The sequence below is a fragment of the Aythya marila genome, assembly GCF_965140915.1.
Source record: "Aythya marila genome assembly, chromosome: Z".
NCBI classification, from domain to species: domain Eukaryota; kingdom Metazoa; phylum Chordata; class Aves; order Anseriformes; family Anatidae; genus Aythya; species Aythya marila.
In genome coordinates, this window is record NC_139080.1 from 79,660,369 (window position 1) to 79,678,840 (window position 18,472).

Consider the following 18,472-nt stretch of genomic DNA (forward strand, 5'->3'; position numbering starts at 1 on the left):
ACATCCTTGGTTTTAGCATTTTACACAAGCAAAACACAAGCTTGCTTGTTTATGTTTACACAAAACAGACAACAAAACCTGAGGACCTTGACTAGGGGGCTGAATCACTCTACTGATACAACCATTTGAGTTACTTTGTGCAAAGTCTTCATTTAAACACATTCCTTGCACACATCTGTTAAAATGCAACAAAGAAAGTTTATAGGAACAGAACTAGAGGAATTGCAAATAATTACTTAAAACTAATTTTGCACCTGCATTAGTTCTCTGTGCTAATATTTACTACGTAGTAGGCGAAAAGTGCCTTTAAATTATTTAAAGAAAAAAAAAAAAAAGTATTCTGAAAGGAATGCCTGAAAGTTCATCCCCAAATCAGGGCTTACTCCACCTGTATTGCTCCCTTGCTCCTCTGGAGTACTAAACACGATCAGCGAGTGCTGTAACAAGCAGAAACGGAAGGATAAATTTAGACAGTACGTCATTCACTTAAACTGGGATTTAGGAAGCTCAGGTGTTAACATTTCTACACTTAAGAAAGTACCCAAGGACTCTGAGAGTCTGTGTGAAGCCGAAATTACTGTTTTAAATATAACCATGAAGATGGTACCTCCTGTAGCGCAGGGCTCTGTCTAGCTCCACTCTGGAGGTCTAAGATTAATTCAGGGGTTTGGGCCCAAGTAGGAAAAAAGTGACTTTATGTTCAGCTGGGTTTAAGTGCTGTTTAAAAAAATACACTACAATCTCAGACTGAAGAGTGAATTTTTTTAAAATTGCATATGGTCCAGGTTATTCCCAAATTTCTGAACTCCAGATGCAGCTGCATGTTGATGGACTGTAATTAATTCCTGTATTTTTTCCCCTGAAGGCATCAGTTAGCAATTTGAACACTTCTACAAGTTGCCAAAAATGGCATGGGTTACAGTCTTCTCTCTGAAAAAGTTAGTCCATTTTAAAATAAAACACTTGACCTGAGCATACATTTAGAAAACACAGCAACTGGAACACCTTTTAAAAATATATTTTAATTCTGCTCGGACAGATCCCCACTGAGATTACAAATGTGCAGGTGCAACTTTTATGTTACAACAATGCCAGGAGTGGCAACTGGGTGTCAAAGGCAACAGCTGTGATGATACAAGGACCACTGAAAAATTCAAGGGAACAAACCCAAAATATCAGTATATTTAAAAACAAATTTATTTGCCTTGAAAATTCAGATGTTCAAAATTCAGAAGATAAGAGTAGCACAGTTTCAATTTTACTGGAAGCAAAATAAAAAATGGTAGTTCTTTATTGTGGATTTTAATGAATACCCTTAGCTACAGCAGTGTAAGATGTTGTTATCCCCAGCATCCTCTTGCACCAATCTGCCAGAAGTTACTGCTCCTGCAGAAGGGAACGTGGACCTTACTGTCCTACTGCAATTAGGAGTAACTGCAGTACGTAGTGAGTATTTTCTTTATATATCCACACTGAAAGGGTAATAATGCAATAATTACAGTGATCTGCAGGAAAAAAGACAAGTCAGGAGTAACAGTATCCAGAAGAAAGTATCACCATCTTACTTCACTGCAAAGACAGCTGTCAGAGCTCAACCAGCAAAGCCCTAGAAGAGAGGCAAAGAAGTAGAGACTCACACAACACTCTGGCTTGGGATTTATTTAGGAGCTTTTGCACATAGGTCCGTACAAGATTTGTACATAAAACTCTTGGTAAAAACTGTCAGTAAATACACCAAACTAATAAATGATAATCCTAGGCATTAGGGAATCACATTGCATAAACATACAGACTAAAGAATAATAATCTACAAACATCAAAACACAGCATCAAAAATCTATCAATATTACTTTTCAATTGAAATTTCATGATGTATAATATTGTTTCATGGTAGAAAACAACTTCTAATTAACAAAGCTTTATGAAAAACGTTTCTTTAAAACAACAACAACAACAAAAAAAAAAACAACAAAAAAGAAAAGAAAAACAGCTGAAACATTTTGAACTTCACAGCACTGCTAACTGCTATTACTATAGTTTTGCTTAAAGAAAAAAAGGAAGGAAAGGAAGGGACTATTTTGTTGCCAAATTATTCAATGAAGTACAAAAACTTTCTCCATAATTCACTCTCTATCTTCTTATCTGTACCAGAAACACCGATTAGCACAAGGGGACTCAGAAGTTTGACATACTTTCCTGCAGCTATTGCACAATCCCTACTGATAGACAAAAGATAACATGCACCAGGTGCTGGAATCAAATTCTTCTGTCTCCATGCAGCACAATAAAAATCACAAGTGCTTGAGGTCAATAACATTAAATAGGCTTTCATGGAAAGTTAAATGCAAAATAAATTTGAGACAACATTAGCAAATGGCTTAATCACAGACAGCCGACCGGTAAATAAAACGTAAAAGGTTTTAATCTATCTTGAAGAAAAAGACAGTTGCTTTTTGTGCTTGTTTGTTTTCAGTCAGAGTAGGCCAACACTGAATAATTCAACTGTTTTTAAAGAATTTTCTTTGAATTCACGGTACATTTGAAAAACACACACCTCAGAAAACTAGCTTCTGTTTTGGTTTAGTCATTACACACATTGCTTCTGAATTTCATTGAGTAGTTATGGAGGATTAATGACGCCACCTCTCTTCTGTGACATTATATTATCTGTTTAGTAAGTTCCATCAAATTCGCAGAAAAATATATGACTTGAGCTACATCTGAAGTAAATTTCAAATGTTTTATTAATCAATTAATTCACCTGGATATCCAGAACAAGACCTAATCCATTAAAGACAACCGGGTTTGTTATGTAACAATGACAAGTATGTCTAAAAACTTGGCTGAAAGATAACAGACTAAGTAACACTGCTGGAGAAAAAAAAAAAAATCCACAAGCAGAAGGCAAAACTCCTAAATAAAGTTTTAAGGACAAGGAATAGATCATTTGCAGGAGAAAAAAAGGAGACATCAACAGCTAGAGCAACACAAAACTCTCACAGATAGCTGTTTCCAACAGAATAAACAACTGGCTTTCATCTCATCTTTACTGTCTTACTGCTAGCCCCACAGTTAACACATCTGGTATTACAAGGAGATATTACAGCATGAAAACAGAGAAACAAAGTCAAATTAATTTATTTTTATGCAAGTCAGACCAGGACCCAAGCCCTGGTTCCTGCAGGAAACTAACAGAGATACATGGGTAAAAAAAGAAAACAGAGAGAAATTCAGATTTAAAAGATAACCCATAAAGAATAATCAACTTCAGAGTATTGTCAAACCCTTCTGTCACTGCAAGAATGCTTCATAGAACTCACTCCAGCACTTTGTTTAATCTACTTTCACACGTCTTGTTACCTTAATTGATTTTTCTGGTAATCAGACTGTGTCTTCATTTAATTGCATCTGACTATCTCTGTTTATTCATATATTAGTCAGTGATATTTCTTCTACGATGTCTGTATGCTTAAAAGTACTTCTGGCAATTGCTGATAATGTTTTATTACTTAATAGTTTAATCAGTTTTAACAACTCCTAATACTTCGGGTATTAAAAAACCTGAACTATACTATTTCATACTAGCTTGCTGTATGTACTGTAGACTCAAAGCAACATCCAGAACTTTGGTTAATGGGACCTTTGGTCAGTCAAACGTCCTGTTCTCCCTGGAAAGGAGTAAGGGGAAAAGGTCATTATCCAAGAGTGTTCCTACATGATCAGATCTGTTTTCATTCCTGTTCAGGTAATAGCTCCTGAAACCTGGGTTGGTCAAAATGATCTGATTAGAAAATGGTCCTTAAAGTACTTAAACTATTCACCATAGTTATGGCAAGGAAGGAAATAGTTAATGACTCTTCTTCCAGTGCAATAGCAGTGTGCCCACAAAGCCAATAGAAACAGATGCTACAAAGAATAGAGAAGATAAATCTGTTCAAACCTGCTCGTGTTGGCATAGTTAACTAAACAACACATCTTTTCTCCCAATTCATTAAAAGGAATCACACTGACAAAGTTGACCTTTTGGTGGTTGCTGCCATTCATTTTAATAAATGCAGGCAGAAGAGAGGCAAAAAAAATGCTTAAATTAGGCCTTTTCCTGCAGATGACAAAGAAGGTTACAATGAGTTTATTTTTTCTGAAGGGAAAGTTTAACTTCCGAAAATTTTTGAAATTGCATTCTGTGAGTCAAAAAGACATCCAGTACAGGGGAATGTAGAAAATAACTGTACAATCACAGAAATGTACAGTTTTTGTGGTAAGCACCAATTACTGTACAGCTATTTTACTCTTAAACCCTCTGGCTTTCAAAAAGACTACAACAGAGCATTTTACATAGCTACTCTTACACTTAAAATTTAGTTTAAGACTCTTGAAAGAACAATCAGCACTTCTCTATCTTATAAACCACTGTAGGTCTTTTTAATACTGTAGCTGATACATACTTCACTGCAATCCATCCATGTGCTTTAAGTACAGGTCAGAATTACAGTTCATTTCACCATCTCTCTCTGCCCCAGTGCCTCTTTCAGCTACAGCTACAACTCCAGCTTTTCACAGTCCAGGGACACAGTGCATGCTGCTGACGGCTTGGAATGCATGGAGGAAAGCCATGAAATGTATGACTGCCACACTTCAATGAACTTGATTAGTTTTAATTCAGGAAAAATAACTATTTTATCTGCCCGGGACATGTAGCATCACGCATCCCACACCCAGCAATCAGAATCGTCTATTCACTAGGACTGAGAAAATTTTCTATTATGATAGCAGTAAAAATGGAGTGTATCAGGTTGAGCTACAAAATAAAACCTTTCAGAAACTGTGTATCTCTGTACGTACTACAACCTCAATTCTTGTCCACCTGTATAAAGTGTGAACTGTTTTCCTTGGTAGACATCAGGTGTCCCATAACTGGCTTACACAAAAGCAGTTAGTAGCAAATTACCATGGTCCACAGCTACGCACTGAGGCCACCCTCCTCTTTATATGCTTGCAGGGAACAAGTGCTAGAAGGAGAGGGGAGATGCATATGATGAGCAAGTAACAATTCTGACCTATCAAAGAGGCATTACCTATTTGGGAAAACTTTTAAGAAAGTTACACAAAAACTTCCTCAATAACCACGGGTATGTCCACTGAACGAGAAGTTTTCATGTTTAAAGAGGCGAAGTATTACAAGGTCTCAGCTCATGGGCTTCATAGTTAGCATTCTATTCCTATGGCTTTTTTGAATTCGGAATTTTGTGGTTCTAAGATGTCATAGTAAACCCTACTTTTATCAAAGTTTTTTCGGATGTAAAGCAAATCTTCTACAGAATACACGTCTTCTTTCCCTGTCCAAATGGTGAGGCTGTACCTATAAAAAAAAAAAAAAAGAGAGAGAGAGAAAATAGAGAGTAATTTAAAGGATATAAGACAGAAAGACATTGCACTAATATGCTTTTAAAATTAGTCAGGTCTATGGTATCTTAATTTTAGCAATGAAATTACATACCAAAAAATTATCTCCTTTAGATTTCATAGTTAAGCAACAAAAATTTATGAACTACCCGAATTAAACATCCCTATCCTCTTTACCCATTCACATCCAGGAAAATCATCTTCCCCCACCCTGCATTTGTGCTACAAGGAACTGTGCTGATGGTCTCTCTACTTGTCTTATTACCACAATGACTTACAATTACCAGGAAAATCAATTCTTGAAAATGCTACTCCAAAAACGGGCATGTTCCAACACATGCTCAAAGTAGTTTGCACAGGGAGCCTACTGAATGCTTAGCACAGACAGGCTAGCATAAGAACATGATTGCAAGCCTCTAAATAAACCTCTATTTGATGAAGGTGAATGACAATTTGCAAAGGCCACATTTTTTTTAACTTAGAGATGAAGAAAATCACACAGTTTGGTTCTAGTAAAATTGAAGTTCTTGCAACTACAACTAAATTTGTTAGAACTTCCCAAGGAGGAGGACTGCAAATTTTTAAAGATGGACAGTTGTCCATTACCCAACACAATTTATACCGAGCCTGGTTCTTGTATGAACTGTTCAAGGAATTTTCAAGGAATAAAATAAGCAATGCATGGCAGATATCCAGCAAAGAAATTTCAAGCTAAACATTATGTTTGATAAAATAATAAATAGTTACAGAGCTACAGAGCAATAGTTACAGAGCATTATAACAGCAAACAGGAGGCAATCTTAATAATTGGTGATATCAGTCTCACATTTTCTCACATATAGTGATGACATCTGATTAACTGGATGTATCTTCCATACCATATCATGCATGCTTTTCTCATTAATTGCACAGACTTTATTATAACTTTTTTTTTCAAAAAAAAAAAAAAAGCATTACTGTCCATAATATCCACATAACAAACTTTTTTTTTTTTCTCTTTATTAAAACTGTATTAATTTAAAACAGAGGTAAATCAAGAATGTAGCTGTATGTCAGCAAAGCCAGCTCAGGACTTTCTGACTTCTAATGCCACTAAAAAATTGAGAATTTAAGGATGAGGTGAAGAGAAAATCCTACTATTTCAGTGGGAATTATGCTTTTATACACTGAAGAAATATTTGAGAATGACACAAATCAACAAAGATATTCTTAACATAATGGTATTTAGAAATGATTTTCCCAGTTTACAATAATCAACACGTCTCTCTCAATTCTCCACTGTTAACATGAACGCTTAATTTTTCTGCCTTTTTTTCACTAATTACTTAGAAATTTTTCAGGAAACTTTTTGTATTAAATTCTCTGGTTTGTGCTTTGACCTTGGTTAGTGCTTAAGGAACAACTTTATCGAAGTGTAGGTAAGCAGAGTAGGTGAAAAAAATGAGTAAATGGCAGTGTGTAAAAAGCAGATTTTATTCTTCTTCTATAATAGGCAAATACATGTTGGCTATGAAATTGTTACGGGTTTATAAGAACAGTTTTTAAAAGGAAATATAAGTTGGTGTTTGGAAACCACTTAATATATTTCAAGTTCCTAATCCAAACAAGTGTGCAGCAAACTTACTAACTTCTGTAGCACTGGGTTTGGCTGGGATGGAATTAATTTTCTTCATAGCAGATCAGTATGGGATAAGTTTTGGAATTGCGATCAAAACAGTGTTCATTACACAACATCATGCACAGCAGTAAAAACTTGTGGGAGTGGAAGGAAGTTTGCCAGGGTTGCTGTTGATAAGGCACTGGCTGGGCATCAGTGGGTTAGTGGTGAGCAATCGCTTTTGCATTGCTTGTTTTTCTTGGTTTTGCTTTATTTTGTCCCTCCTCTTACCTAGAAAACTGTCTTTATCTTAGCTGATGAGTTTTCTCACTTTTGCCCTTATGCTTCTCTTTCCAGTCCTGCTGGGGTGATGCCCAGCTTCCTACCGAGGTTAACAAATTCCAGCTCAAAAATCACCTTTGATGTTTTTATGGCACATTATTACATAGCATACAAGTAACCTAATGCAAGGAATATATAAAATGTCAGTATTAAGCCTCATTAATTCTAAATTGCAACATCAAACTGCTTCGTCTGTGTAACTACATTAGTCTTATGAAATATATGTAATGGAATTGGATTACCTATAAATCTAATTAATCCTATAAAAGATTCATTAACTATAAAAAGTAATTTTAAAAGAGGCTTTTGAAGTGAATACTGACTAGTCATGTGTGATAAAACAATTGAAGAACTGATGGAGTTGAGAAACTAAAGGAATAAGCTAAAAGAAAATATTTTCAATTTAATTGGGATAAGCATGTACATATAGATGCACTGTACTTAATATAACAAATATGTACCTTTATAATAAGGACTGCTAAAATTGAAGCAAGCCCCTCAAACTTACCTGTCTGACTGTTGTATTAACCAACAAAGCTCAGACATGGACTGTCGTACTAATGCTGCTCTTACAGGGAAGGTAACAGGCTGGGAAAGTGCACTGCATATGTGAGCCATCTCTTTCACCATCGTCCAGTCATAGCCTACAACAAAGGCCATTTAAAATAAAGACATGATGATTTATAGAACAGTAAGCTTGCAAGACAGAACAAGAGCAAACAATGGTTTTGTGAAAATCAGATAAATCAAAAAAGAAATCAACAAATGATTATAAATAAAAAATGTCCATGTCTCAATACTAACATGGAAAAAAGAAACTTATTTACACTAACTGTAGTGTTATCTTGGATAAAGGTACAGAATGTAAAATTTTTAATGTGCAGGAAACTGTATCTTTACTCTTTCTTTAAAAATGCGTTGCCACTGACTTCTGTATGTACTAGTTTTAACATGACTGGGGCCCTAAAAAAAACAGAAAAATTACAAAGAAAACAACAAACAAACAAACAAAAACAACAACAAACAAAGAAACAAAACCCACTAAATGCTAGAAAAGAAGCAATCTAAAACACTTGCAGTGCTTGCTGCTGAGATTTTTACAAGCACTGGAGATAAAATGCTGTTTAACTTCCCTCTTACTTCTAAAGGCTATGAAAATCTTAACTTCAGTAACATCAGTTAATCATTTGTTGCTCAATTACTCTACTGCAATGTAGGTACTGCAAAGCCTACAAAAGCACAAAATTTTAAATAAAGGTTTTGTTGGGCAAACAGTAACTTGCAGTTGTAAGCGTTCAAGTAAGTTGTTTCTCTTTTGTCTTACAGTACATCCATCATTAGCATCATCATAAACTGAAGTTTTGAATGAACAACATAAAGTTACATGTATTAAAAAAGATTATTCAGTACAATATTTCCTATGAGCATTTCCAACAACTTCTTACTTGACTGATAATACTTTGGAGAAAATACAAGCCAAAAAAAACCCTCTATAACATACAACACAATCATCATAACAAAATTCTAAATCTTGCTAATAAATAATAAGCAATTTGGAATGGTTTATAATTTTGTCACTGTAGTTCCAGATGATACTAGTGGGAATTGTGTCATTGCACACAAATGCATGGGCCCTGGAGTAAAAAATCCCTACAAAGCAGCTCTGAGAACTGTGAGAGGATGCCTGTAGAAAAGATCCTAAAATAATGTTTACACATTATAGATTTAAACTTTAGTTAGGGATTAACAATAACAAACTGCAACTAGATTCACAAAACTGAGATTTCCAAAAATTATTAATATCAATAACTTGGAAAATCTATAGCACAAATTCAATTCTTCAATAGAAATGTTGAAAACAATGCTGACCAGCAATTGGATTTCAGTTGTCTAATGAAAGAGCAAAATCATAGGTTTTAAAACTTCCAGCTAATCAGTTTTTCCTTAGGAACTGTGCCAGAGTTCTGATTACCATTCCGATCCTGCCAGGATTCAGGGAGCAGACCACCTGAAACAGAACTCAGGCACTTTGTCCCCAAGAAATTCTGCAGTACGTGAGAATGAGAAGAACAAAGTACTGCTTATTTTGACTGAAACACTGGATTTTCACACAGTTCTGTTGCAACTCAAAGACAGAACTAATAGCTATGCAACACACTAGCAAATATACATCAAGAAAGAAAACAATTCTTCTTATACTCACTACTGTTTTCAAACTGACAAGATGGCATTCGATTTATTTTGAATCAACTATGAAATTAATTTGGAGGGAGTAGGCTATACAGCATGTGAATTAAATTTTCTACCTTTACCTTTATTTTGCTGGTCAGGGTGCCACCCAGTCGTCCACCCCAGCGACAAGGTTACGTCCAGGAAAACCGAAGTGACGGTGTCAAGGAATCCTTTCGCATCCACGGCGCTGCTGCTCCCGTTCGGTCCTGGCAGGATGTCTGCGTTGAGCCAAACAGGTCGCCTCAGCTGCGGCTTCACACGCTCGAGAAGCTCCAGGGAAGGCTGTACGGCATCTAGACTGTGCCAGCGACATGCAGAGGAGGTGAGACGCCTTACCAGACCGAGGATGGGAAAGGCACCGTGCGTGTACAGGTGGGGAAGTTGATGAAAACTCCCCACGTAACCCAGGCAGCATCTGAGCAGATGGTGAAGAGCCTTTCTACCACAGGGTGACATGCCCAAAATGAACTGCTTCATGGCTCGTACTTCATGGCACTTCTAACATCAGGCTTTGTAAGACTTGGACTTTATCGGATGCTTGGTAAGGACTTTAGTAAAGGAAGCCACAGCAGGCTCTGGCTAACACTTGTAATCAGATCAGACAACTGGGCTGACAGTACCTGAAAGCCACAAGTGCTGTCATAAATCTAAATTTATTTCTTCTATTCGAGTATGTTCCTGAGGCTTATATACTACCTGAAGGCTGAAAGTAGTCTCTCTCAACCTAGCTTAAAATGGTACATATTTTGTCAACAACTAGCTATTTCAAATCCTGCTGACAGAAAAAAATTACCTTCACATCTGTGCAAGACGATGCACCTGTATTAGAACAATAAAAAGACAAAAACTGAGCATTTTGGGCAACTAACAGGGTGAAAGGGCACTCATCTGAACATTTTAACCCTGGTAGTGGTTACTCCCATAGCTCAGAAGTGTGGCATACCAGCGGCAGCATGAAGTCTGCACATCAGATGCTCATCCTATAGATAATTATTAAGTACGCGATGCCGTCACTTGAGCAACCGACGTAGAAACCTCCTGTAAGCATTTAACAAAACGTTGTAAGTCATACAACATTTGCTACTCTCTTAAATCAAAATAAAGAGCATAGCTAGAAAGCAAGCTATATCCTTTCCCCATCCTAACAAAACTTTCAGAAGTTTTGTAGGAAAAAAAAAAAAAAAAAAAAAGAAATGTAGAATAATGGGGAAAGGGACTGGATGCCAAGAAAACAGATAATTTTTCTCACTCAGCAAATTAATGAACATTCCACATAACATTCAGGAATTTGAAATTGTTATGGTCAGAGTCGTGCTTTCCTTATTAATAGCAAGGACCTGTGTTTTCTCCTGTGAGTCCTTCTCACCATTTTGTAAGGTTAGTTCTGGAACAAGCTATTCCCAAACCCAGCTCAGGATGAGGTCAGATGAATCATGTCAGGATGTTCAGCCAGACATGAGAACAGCAGCCAGCTGTGTACCCTGAGCTGCCTGTGTTACTTACTGTGAAAAGTCATTTTGTACATTTTAACTTCTATGTTGTTGAGAAAACTGCATATTGTCAGGAATTCCACCCAGCACTTTCAGTTATTAAGTACTGGCTCCACTGGCTCATTTTTTTTTTGTCCCAGAGAAAAGCTAGTAATGGCTTGAATTAACATTATTGGTTTAAGTATTTTTCACATCTTATGAAGCCAGAACACTTCACATGTTCCCAGAACTAATATGCAGGTGATTCTCCAAATCAGCAGACTGCCTTCATTTTTGCTGTAAATTGCATTACAATGTAAAGAGAAACAAACAAACAAAGCAGCATCTCTCGAAAACAAGACAAACACACAAAAAAGAACCAACAGCCCTATTTTTACTCCACAGCACTGAGTAAATCTGAACAAATTAAAATGTATTGTTGACTCCACTTTAGATGATTCTGGCATTTTTGAAATGTGACTCTGAAGTCCTGTTGCAGAATACATTAATTCGAACAGGAAATGTGATTATGTGATTAATCAAGCTCACAGAGTAGAAATACAGAAAATATTTCTTTTTAAGCACCACTGGAATAACCTTCAAAACTTCAGCAATGGTACCCAAAGAAATATTATCCAAATGAACACCAACTTCTGTGTCACTCATTTGAATGTATCTGCACTGTGTGCTTGTATTTTTTAAATGCTTTTGTACAATCAGACTTTTATCATGCAATATAATTTTTAAAGCTTTTAAAAAAATCATTGCATTTGGACAGAAATTCCTTGTAGAAAAAAAAGGAAGCAACAGTTTTTAAATTAATTTCAGGAATAATTAAGACTGAACTGAAAAAAAAATGAAAACCTCTCTACTTCTCTTATCATTTTTCTTTGCTGTCTAAGCTGACTTTTAGAGACTCTGTAACAATAAAAGCCTGCCCCCAATTTCTGTATTCTCATGAATTTTTACATGAAAACTGTGATTACATTACACAGAAAAACAGGTACAAATTTTATAGCTACCTAGCAATTTTTGTGTGTCTATAACATACCAAGGCTCCTTTAAAAGTGCGGCTGGATTCTCCATCTGCTGCAAAAACTGATGTACACTGATCATCAGACAAAGCTGAAGACAGGAATTGCAGAGATTATGTCTGAAAATCACAGCTCACTTTGAATACAATTTCAAACTTTTCCAAGCAATTCTACGAGCTTTTCAGGTGCATTTTCCAATAAAGCTAAGGAAACAGCATGGTTAAAATTGAAAGCTGAAAGTGAGAAGTTAGACCAAAGAAATTGAATTTACTTCAATATACATGCAACTTACCATACTGACAGTAATAAAGCTTTACTGTATTACAAATCACACTCAAAAATTGCACCATGCATGGTGAGAGATCAGACATTCAAAAGAATGCATTTCATTCATGAACTGAGAAATTCCCAACAGACTGTTAATATTGGAGATGATGAGGGAACAGAAGTCCTCTCCTTTAAAATAAATAAAAAAGTAAAAAGAGTTCTGGAAAAAAGATAAATATGCTGATAGGGGATGACTTTTATTTATTTATTTTTTTAATCAATGACCTTCAGCAAGCCTGGAATAAAGCTAGCTTTTCAACAAGCTGTTCAGAAGCTCCTTAAACAGCCTTGACACGTTCATTCCCTTTCCAGAGTAGAGAACACCACTGAGAAACCTGCAGAACAGCAGGAGTGACATGCATGCTGCTGGGCAGAGAGAGACCCAGCGTGCTCAGCCCCATCTGCAGCCTGGCAGCCGCACTGACTTCCAGCCGAGAGGCCGTCTTTCCTAATTTATTTGCCCAAGCAGAAAACTGGTGGGAGTTTTCCAGGTAGGCACTACCAAGTCAATTTTCCCAATGGGAGAATTTTGCTCAGTGGCAACTCGGAAACAAGTTGACTGAACATGAAATCATCATGTGTGATTAAAAACACTTTAAAGCTTTTACTCTTGAAACACATTCAGTAATTCTGAGTATGATTCACTACAGTTACTGTTCAGTAAGGAAGGAATAACTCTAAATTGCACAATCAGAAATGGTTTGGTTTACGATCACCAAAAGATAGCACTACCTGTAAAACTGTTAATTGCTAATAAGTAAGAATGATATATATATATAAATATATATGTATATATAGTATATACAAATGTTTTTGTCTTGAAATACCTCTTAAAATCCAACTTGATGCCTTTATCTGTGTTGACAATGACATCCAGCCATTCCTGCAATGTGATGTCACTGTCTGTTTCAGGCGGATGAGCCATGATGGGGTCTCCCTTGCCACCACGGAGAAGGACATCTGCTTCTATCATGTGAGCCTCACCTGTTATAAAAAGATGAGTGCTGTAAGAGAAAGCAAATCCAACAGCTCGTGTCTGCTTCAGAATCACAACTATTGGGAAGACTGTGCACGCCCTCCCCGCAAAGCTCAGTGACTATGAGTTGCTCTGTGTGAAGCAACAGAGATGCATTTTTGGGGTAGTTCAGTCAGTAGGCACTTCATAAATCTACAAGCAAGTGCAAATTGATTTTTGAATGCACATTTAGCCATGTGAACAGCAAAATGAATATCCCAAACGTGGATCCACTCTTGCTAAATTGTTTCACTCCCCAGGCTGGTGAACTCACTTGAGCCAGAACTTCAAGAAAATGGTAGCTGAAGCTCAACACAAATGAGTGGAAATCTTAGGAAAGCTAAAAGCTTTTGATAACAGCTTCCTATAGTGAGAGGTATCTGAGAGCTTGGACAGTGCTAACAGCTTTGCAGTGAATTCAATAAAAACGGTTACTTAGATGGAAATAGTACCAAAAAAAAAAAAAGATGATGATAAGCTTGACAAGCTCAAAAAAAAGATATTGCTGATAAAAAGCAAATCAAAAGTATCACATATATTTTGATGTTCACATAGGTTAAAATTCACTACAACATACTGCTCATAAATGACTTGAAGTATGTAATTACCTGGAACCAAAAAAAATGGAAAAGTAGTAAATAAATTGTCCTGTTGAATCCAGTACATCTTACTGTGTGTGTTGGAGCAGTACCTAATTTCAAACCATCCTGAAAAGACCTAGAAGAGAATATACAAGGCCAAAACTGCTTGTGAACCCTAACTGCTTCTAGAAGAGGGGCAAAATTTGCTGCATATCCCTGACAAAGCTGCCACAAGCACTCGTCCCCCAGCACTTCGGCTGCTGCTGGATGGGGAGGCGCCCAAAGCACATCCAGCTTGAAGGCGATGTTTTAATTTTCTGATGTTTACAAACAGATGTGTGTTATCCACAGACGGGAGTGCCGTCCCCTCGGGTCCTGTCGCTGTCCCCAGCGAGCAGAGCTCAGCGCCTGCCCCCGCTCCCCTCATGAGGCAGCAGCGTGCCGCCATGACGCCCGCCCTGTGGGCTGAGCAAACCCCGGCGCCTCCTCTCTCTCCCCTCCTCTCCTCTCCTCCTTGCCCTCCGCCATCTCCACCACCCGCCCCGGCACTCACTGCTGGCGGCCTCCCGGGCTCTCCGCCTGCTGTTGGCCGCATGCCACCAGCGGACCCCGGCCCCGTCGCGGTGTGCCAGCCGCCCGCCCCGCTGGAAGTGCTCCACCGCCGCCTCGCCCCAGCCTCCAGCACCCAGCGGCGCCGCCATCGCCTGGCCCGGGCCCGCCCCGACAGAGGCGGAGGCTGCCCCGGCTGCAGGGGGGCGGGAGGGCGGCCACAGCACAGGGCTTGAGGGGGGTGTGAAGGGTCCCGGAGCCCCCCTGAGGGGAAGAAAGACGAGGCTTCACATGAGTAAGAGGGCTGTGTTTATTTAAATAGCCGGTAACTGTGTGTCTACACTGCTGTTTCTTTCACGGTCCATGCGTGGCTTTGCTTGCACCCAAGTGCTCCTCCTGTGGTCTTCAGCTCCTCTCCAGAGTCAGCTCCTCTGAAGAATCAGCTCGAAAGTATCCCCAGTATCCTCCACAGCAAGATCTTGATGAAGCCTGAAACCTTCCAAAAACTTGCCTTTTAAAGCACGGTTAACAGCAGAGCTGATTAGGTTAAAGTTACAAACTGTTTTTGATACAAAAACATGAAATATCCCCTATGAGCATCAAGAAGGCATCAAAGTTCTAATAGTCGCATAAAACTGTACCAACATTTTTACTGAAAACAATACAGACCTTGGACAGATTTTGTTTTGGTTCTGTTCCTGGTAAACAGTTGTGACAGTTATCAAACCTTGGTTCACTGAACCTTGGTACAAATCACATGCATCACAAGTACATAAATAGATTTTAATGACCCAATATCAAAAATACATCCTATACAAGAACCGCAAGTATACTAAAGCGATCTGTTCATGAAAATTCACACAATACATTTATTGTCCCTGAAAATAAAGGTGGCTACCAAGAGGTGACAAAAGCAGTAAATGGAAGCAGAAAAAGTATTGCAGAAACCTTGTCTTACTTATTGCTACATGTAGATTACTGCAAAGGTAATCTGGCTTTTTATTAATCCTTGAAAGGTCAAATTGCATCAGGACTTCTGAACACAGAGTAAAGGAAAAAAAGTATCAGTATTTATAAAAATAGCATCCATTTAAGTTAGATAAGTCCTTATAAATACCAGAATGAAATCAGTTTTCTATAAAAAGGAATTCAGAAGCATATGTTCCTGAAGCACCAGCATAATATCCTAGTAATTCAGGACTTCAACTACAAAGTCTTCATAAACATACCTGCAAAATTCTTCCTTGTGCTGATCATAGACGAGTGTCAAAAAGTGTGCACTTATATTTGCACTGACACGTGAAGCTTGCAGTCAGCTACAGATCACATATTTGAATCTCAAATGGCAAGAAAACAGTTTTGTGCCAGCTAAGTATACTTCAGTGTTTAGCTCATCTGCACATGGAAAGCACATGCTTCAGATTGAGATTAGACCTAACCACAGCAATTTCTCTAATACTTATCTGAGGTTAAGAGGCAAGATAATATGGCTTAAAGTTACACTACACAAAGTAAACGCTACAATTGTGTAAAGAGGTAACAAAGACTGCCCTCTTCATCAACTGTATTAAGTGTAAAATTTCAGAAGTTTAGGAAACATTACAAATTACAATTCTTTTCTCATAAAGTAACCAGCAAGAGTTGGTGCTTTTTTTCTTAAACAGTTTGAAAATCCATTAATGAAAATCCATTAAAACAAAACCAGTCTTAAAAACTTTTCTCATTTTTAGTGTTTGACGCATCACAACTTTGGTATTCAGAGCTAGCAAATCAGTATCTTGCCAGTAACTGGCCTCATCAAAACAGATGTTCTATAATGAAAAATACTAATTCCATTTTCAATGGTAAACTTGTAGGATCTGACATCCCACCATGGATCACAGGAATCAGAGCACTGTCCAATTCATTCAGATAGTACTGTGGAAGAAGTTGACCTCCGGATCCTGCCAAGTACTCAACCTAGAATGAGAACACATCTATTTTAACATTTTTTGTAACTAATAAGATGACACAAATGCGTAGTATCTTGGTAAAACAGTAGTTCAGGTAGCATGAAGTGACATAAAGTAACATTGAAACACTGGGAACTGGGTAGGTTTTCAGGTTGATCACAAACTATTAGGTTTGCCAGAGGAACATGCAACATTCTACCTAGGTTTACCAGGCCACAAATCCTCAGCATCCTGGATTGCTTCAGACTTCTGTCCAAGAATTATCTGATTTTATTCTGGGATCAGATACTAATAGATAAATTTCAAAATAGATTGCTGAAAATTAGAATTTAAGCAGTACATTTACAGCTTCCCTCAAAATAGATAAGGAAGGGTAACAGAGAATAAGACCTTCAGATACAAAGAAATTTATTTCAATACTGGAGTTACGCAGGCTTTTGAGGGACATCCATATTGGACAGAACTAGGCAAACCTGTTCTCTTCTGCTGTAGAAATATTGGAGCAAATATCTCTTCCTGAGTTGGGAGCTAATGCAGCAGAAAACTACATACTTAAAGAAAAGCATCAGAAAGTTAATTCTGTAACTCTCTAAACTGACTCACCCTGGAGGCAAATGAGTGCCAGAGAGAGTCAGAACCAGAGAAGAACTGATAACCTATAGCAAGCAGCTACTAGGGAATGGGGCGGAAACGACAATGAGGCTATTCCTTTCATGAACCACTAGGCATTAAGTCAGCTTCTAAATGAAATTTCATCCTCAGTCTGGATCTGGGGTAGGACACAAAAAATAGAACCATTCAGAAAGAGATCCAAGGTCTTCACAAGAAAGATTTCAATTGAAATGGAGTGTCTGCAATAAAAGTTGAAAGATTACCATATCTGAGTCAACAGAAACTCTTAGGCCTATCTTATTCATCCCATTATTTTTCAAGGTTTTAAGGTGTGGGCAAAGAGCAGCGCTGCAGGCAATCGCAATCTCTTTAGCAAACTGAAGAGGAACAGGACTGGATAGTTCATGGTCCTTCAGAAAATAGTACACCTGAAATCACAGAAAGGATAAGGACAGACAATAGCCCGGTTACATGACAAAAGTAAGAAAATGAGTATGCAGAACAAAGTGAGCTATAAATATCAATGCTTGTTTGTTGGCATATTATTCTAACACTTCATGTTCAGTCATAATACTTAAGTGACCATAGGTGTATCTGGATTATACATTAATCCAGACATTAATTAGCAACGATAATAGACTTTTACAATGTACTTCTTTTCAGAGGAAGATAAAGTATGTAAGCTTATCAAGGAATCATAGAGAACAGTTTGCAAATCAGTATGGCTATATAGCAGGTAAGTTAGATTCTTTAATAGTAACATTTAATACCCCCTTCTTTAACACTACAATACTTTAAGTGGTAGTAAAAAGGCTGAAGTACAATGTAGTTTACTAACTTCAGTGCACTTTAGAACTTTTCCTTCTCTTTCAAAGTCTCTGCTGTGTGGCGCTTTTTCACTCTGAGTTCCTTCCATTGCTTTTCCATCTACTGGACTTAGAATTCTGTGGAAGATAATAGTGTTGTTAATAATTTCAAAAAACATTTTATTTCATACAACTTTTTCCAATCTACAAAATAATGTTTAGTTATCCTTAAAGGCTTTTTAAACAGCCTTAAACAGCCTACAGGATTTGCATCACGTCAACATAAAAGCTACAGAAAAAGTATCCTACACAGGGAACAAACAACACTTACTCAATAAAAGCCTCATCATATGGGTTTAAGAAACTATAAACCATCATAGGTAAGGCACCTTTCTGCTTTAATTGGTCAGTGAAACCACAGAAAAAGGCATACTAAGTCAAGCCCAGGGCCTGAGAAATAACTCTGTTAATAAAAAGCAAGTTTTTGAGTTAGCAGCGTACAATTAAAGTTTGAAGATGTATAAACAACCGTTCAAAACACATTAAGTAAGGA

The 18,472-nt window shown here is 37.5% G+C and overlaps 2 protein-coding genes across 2 annotated transcripts in view; both read right to left on the reverse strand.

Moving 5' to 3' along the window:
• Nucleotides 1-1,506: 1,506 nt before the first annotated feature.
• On the reverse strand, nt 1,507-14,701 carry FAM151B (family with sequence similarity 151 member B; the record flags this gene model as incomplete). The annotated part of the gene is made up of 5 exons (XM_082783927.1): nt 1,507-5,359; nt 7,851-7,986; nt 9,655-9,872; nt 13,232-13,388; nt 14,554-14,701. 5 exons carry the CDS (start codon nt 14,699-14,701, stop codon nt 5,206-5,208), a joined length of 813 nt encoding a protein of 270 aa, XP_082640053.1. The 3' UTR covers nt 1,507-5,205.
• A 138-nt stretch (nt 14,702-14,839) lies between these two features.
• ZFYVE16 (zinc finger FYVE-type containing 16) overlaps nt 14,840-18,472 on the reverse strand; it is a 32,287-nt gene continuing 28,654 nt past the window's right edge. The window contains exons 16-18 of the mRNA XM_082783903.1: nt 17,952-18,057; nt 17,377-17,541; nt 14,840-16,508 (exon numbers count right to left, since the gene is read on the reverse strand). Coding sequence (XP_082640029.1) covers nt 16,347-16,508; nt 17,377-17,541; nt 17,952-18,057 — 433 coding nt within the window. The 3' untranslated portion in view covers nt 14,840-16,346. The remainder of the gene's footprint in view (nt 16,509-17,376; nt 17,542-17,951; nt 18,058-18,472) is intronic.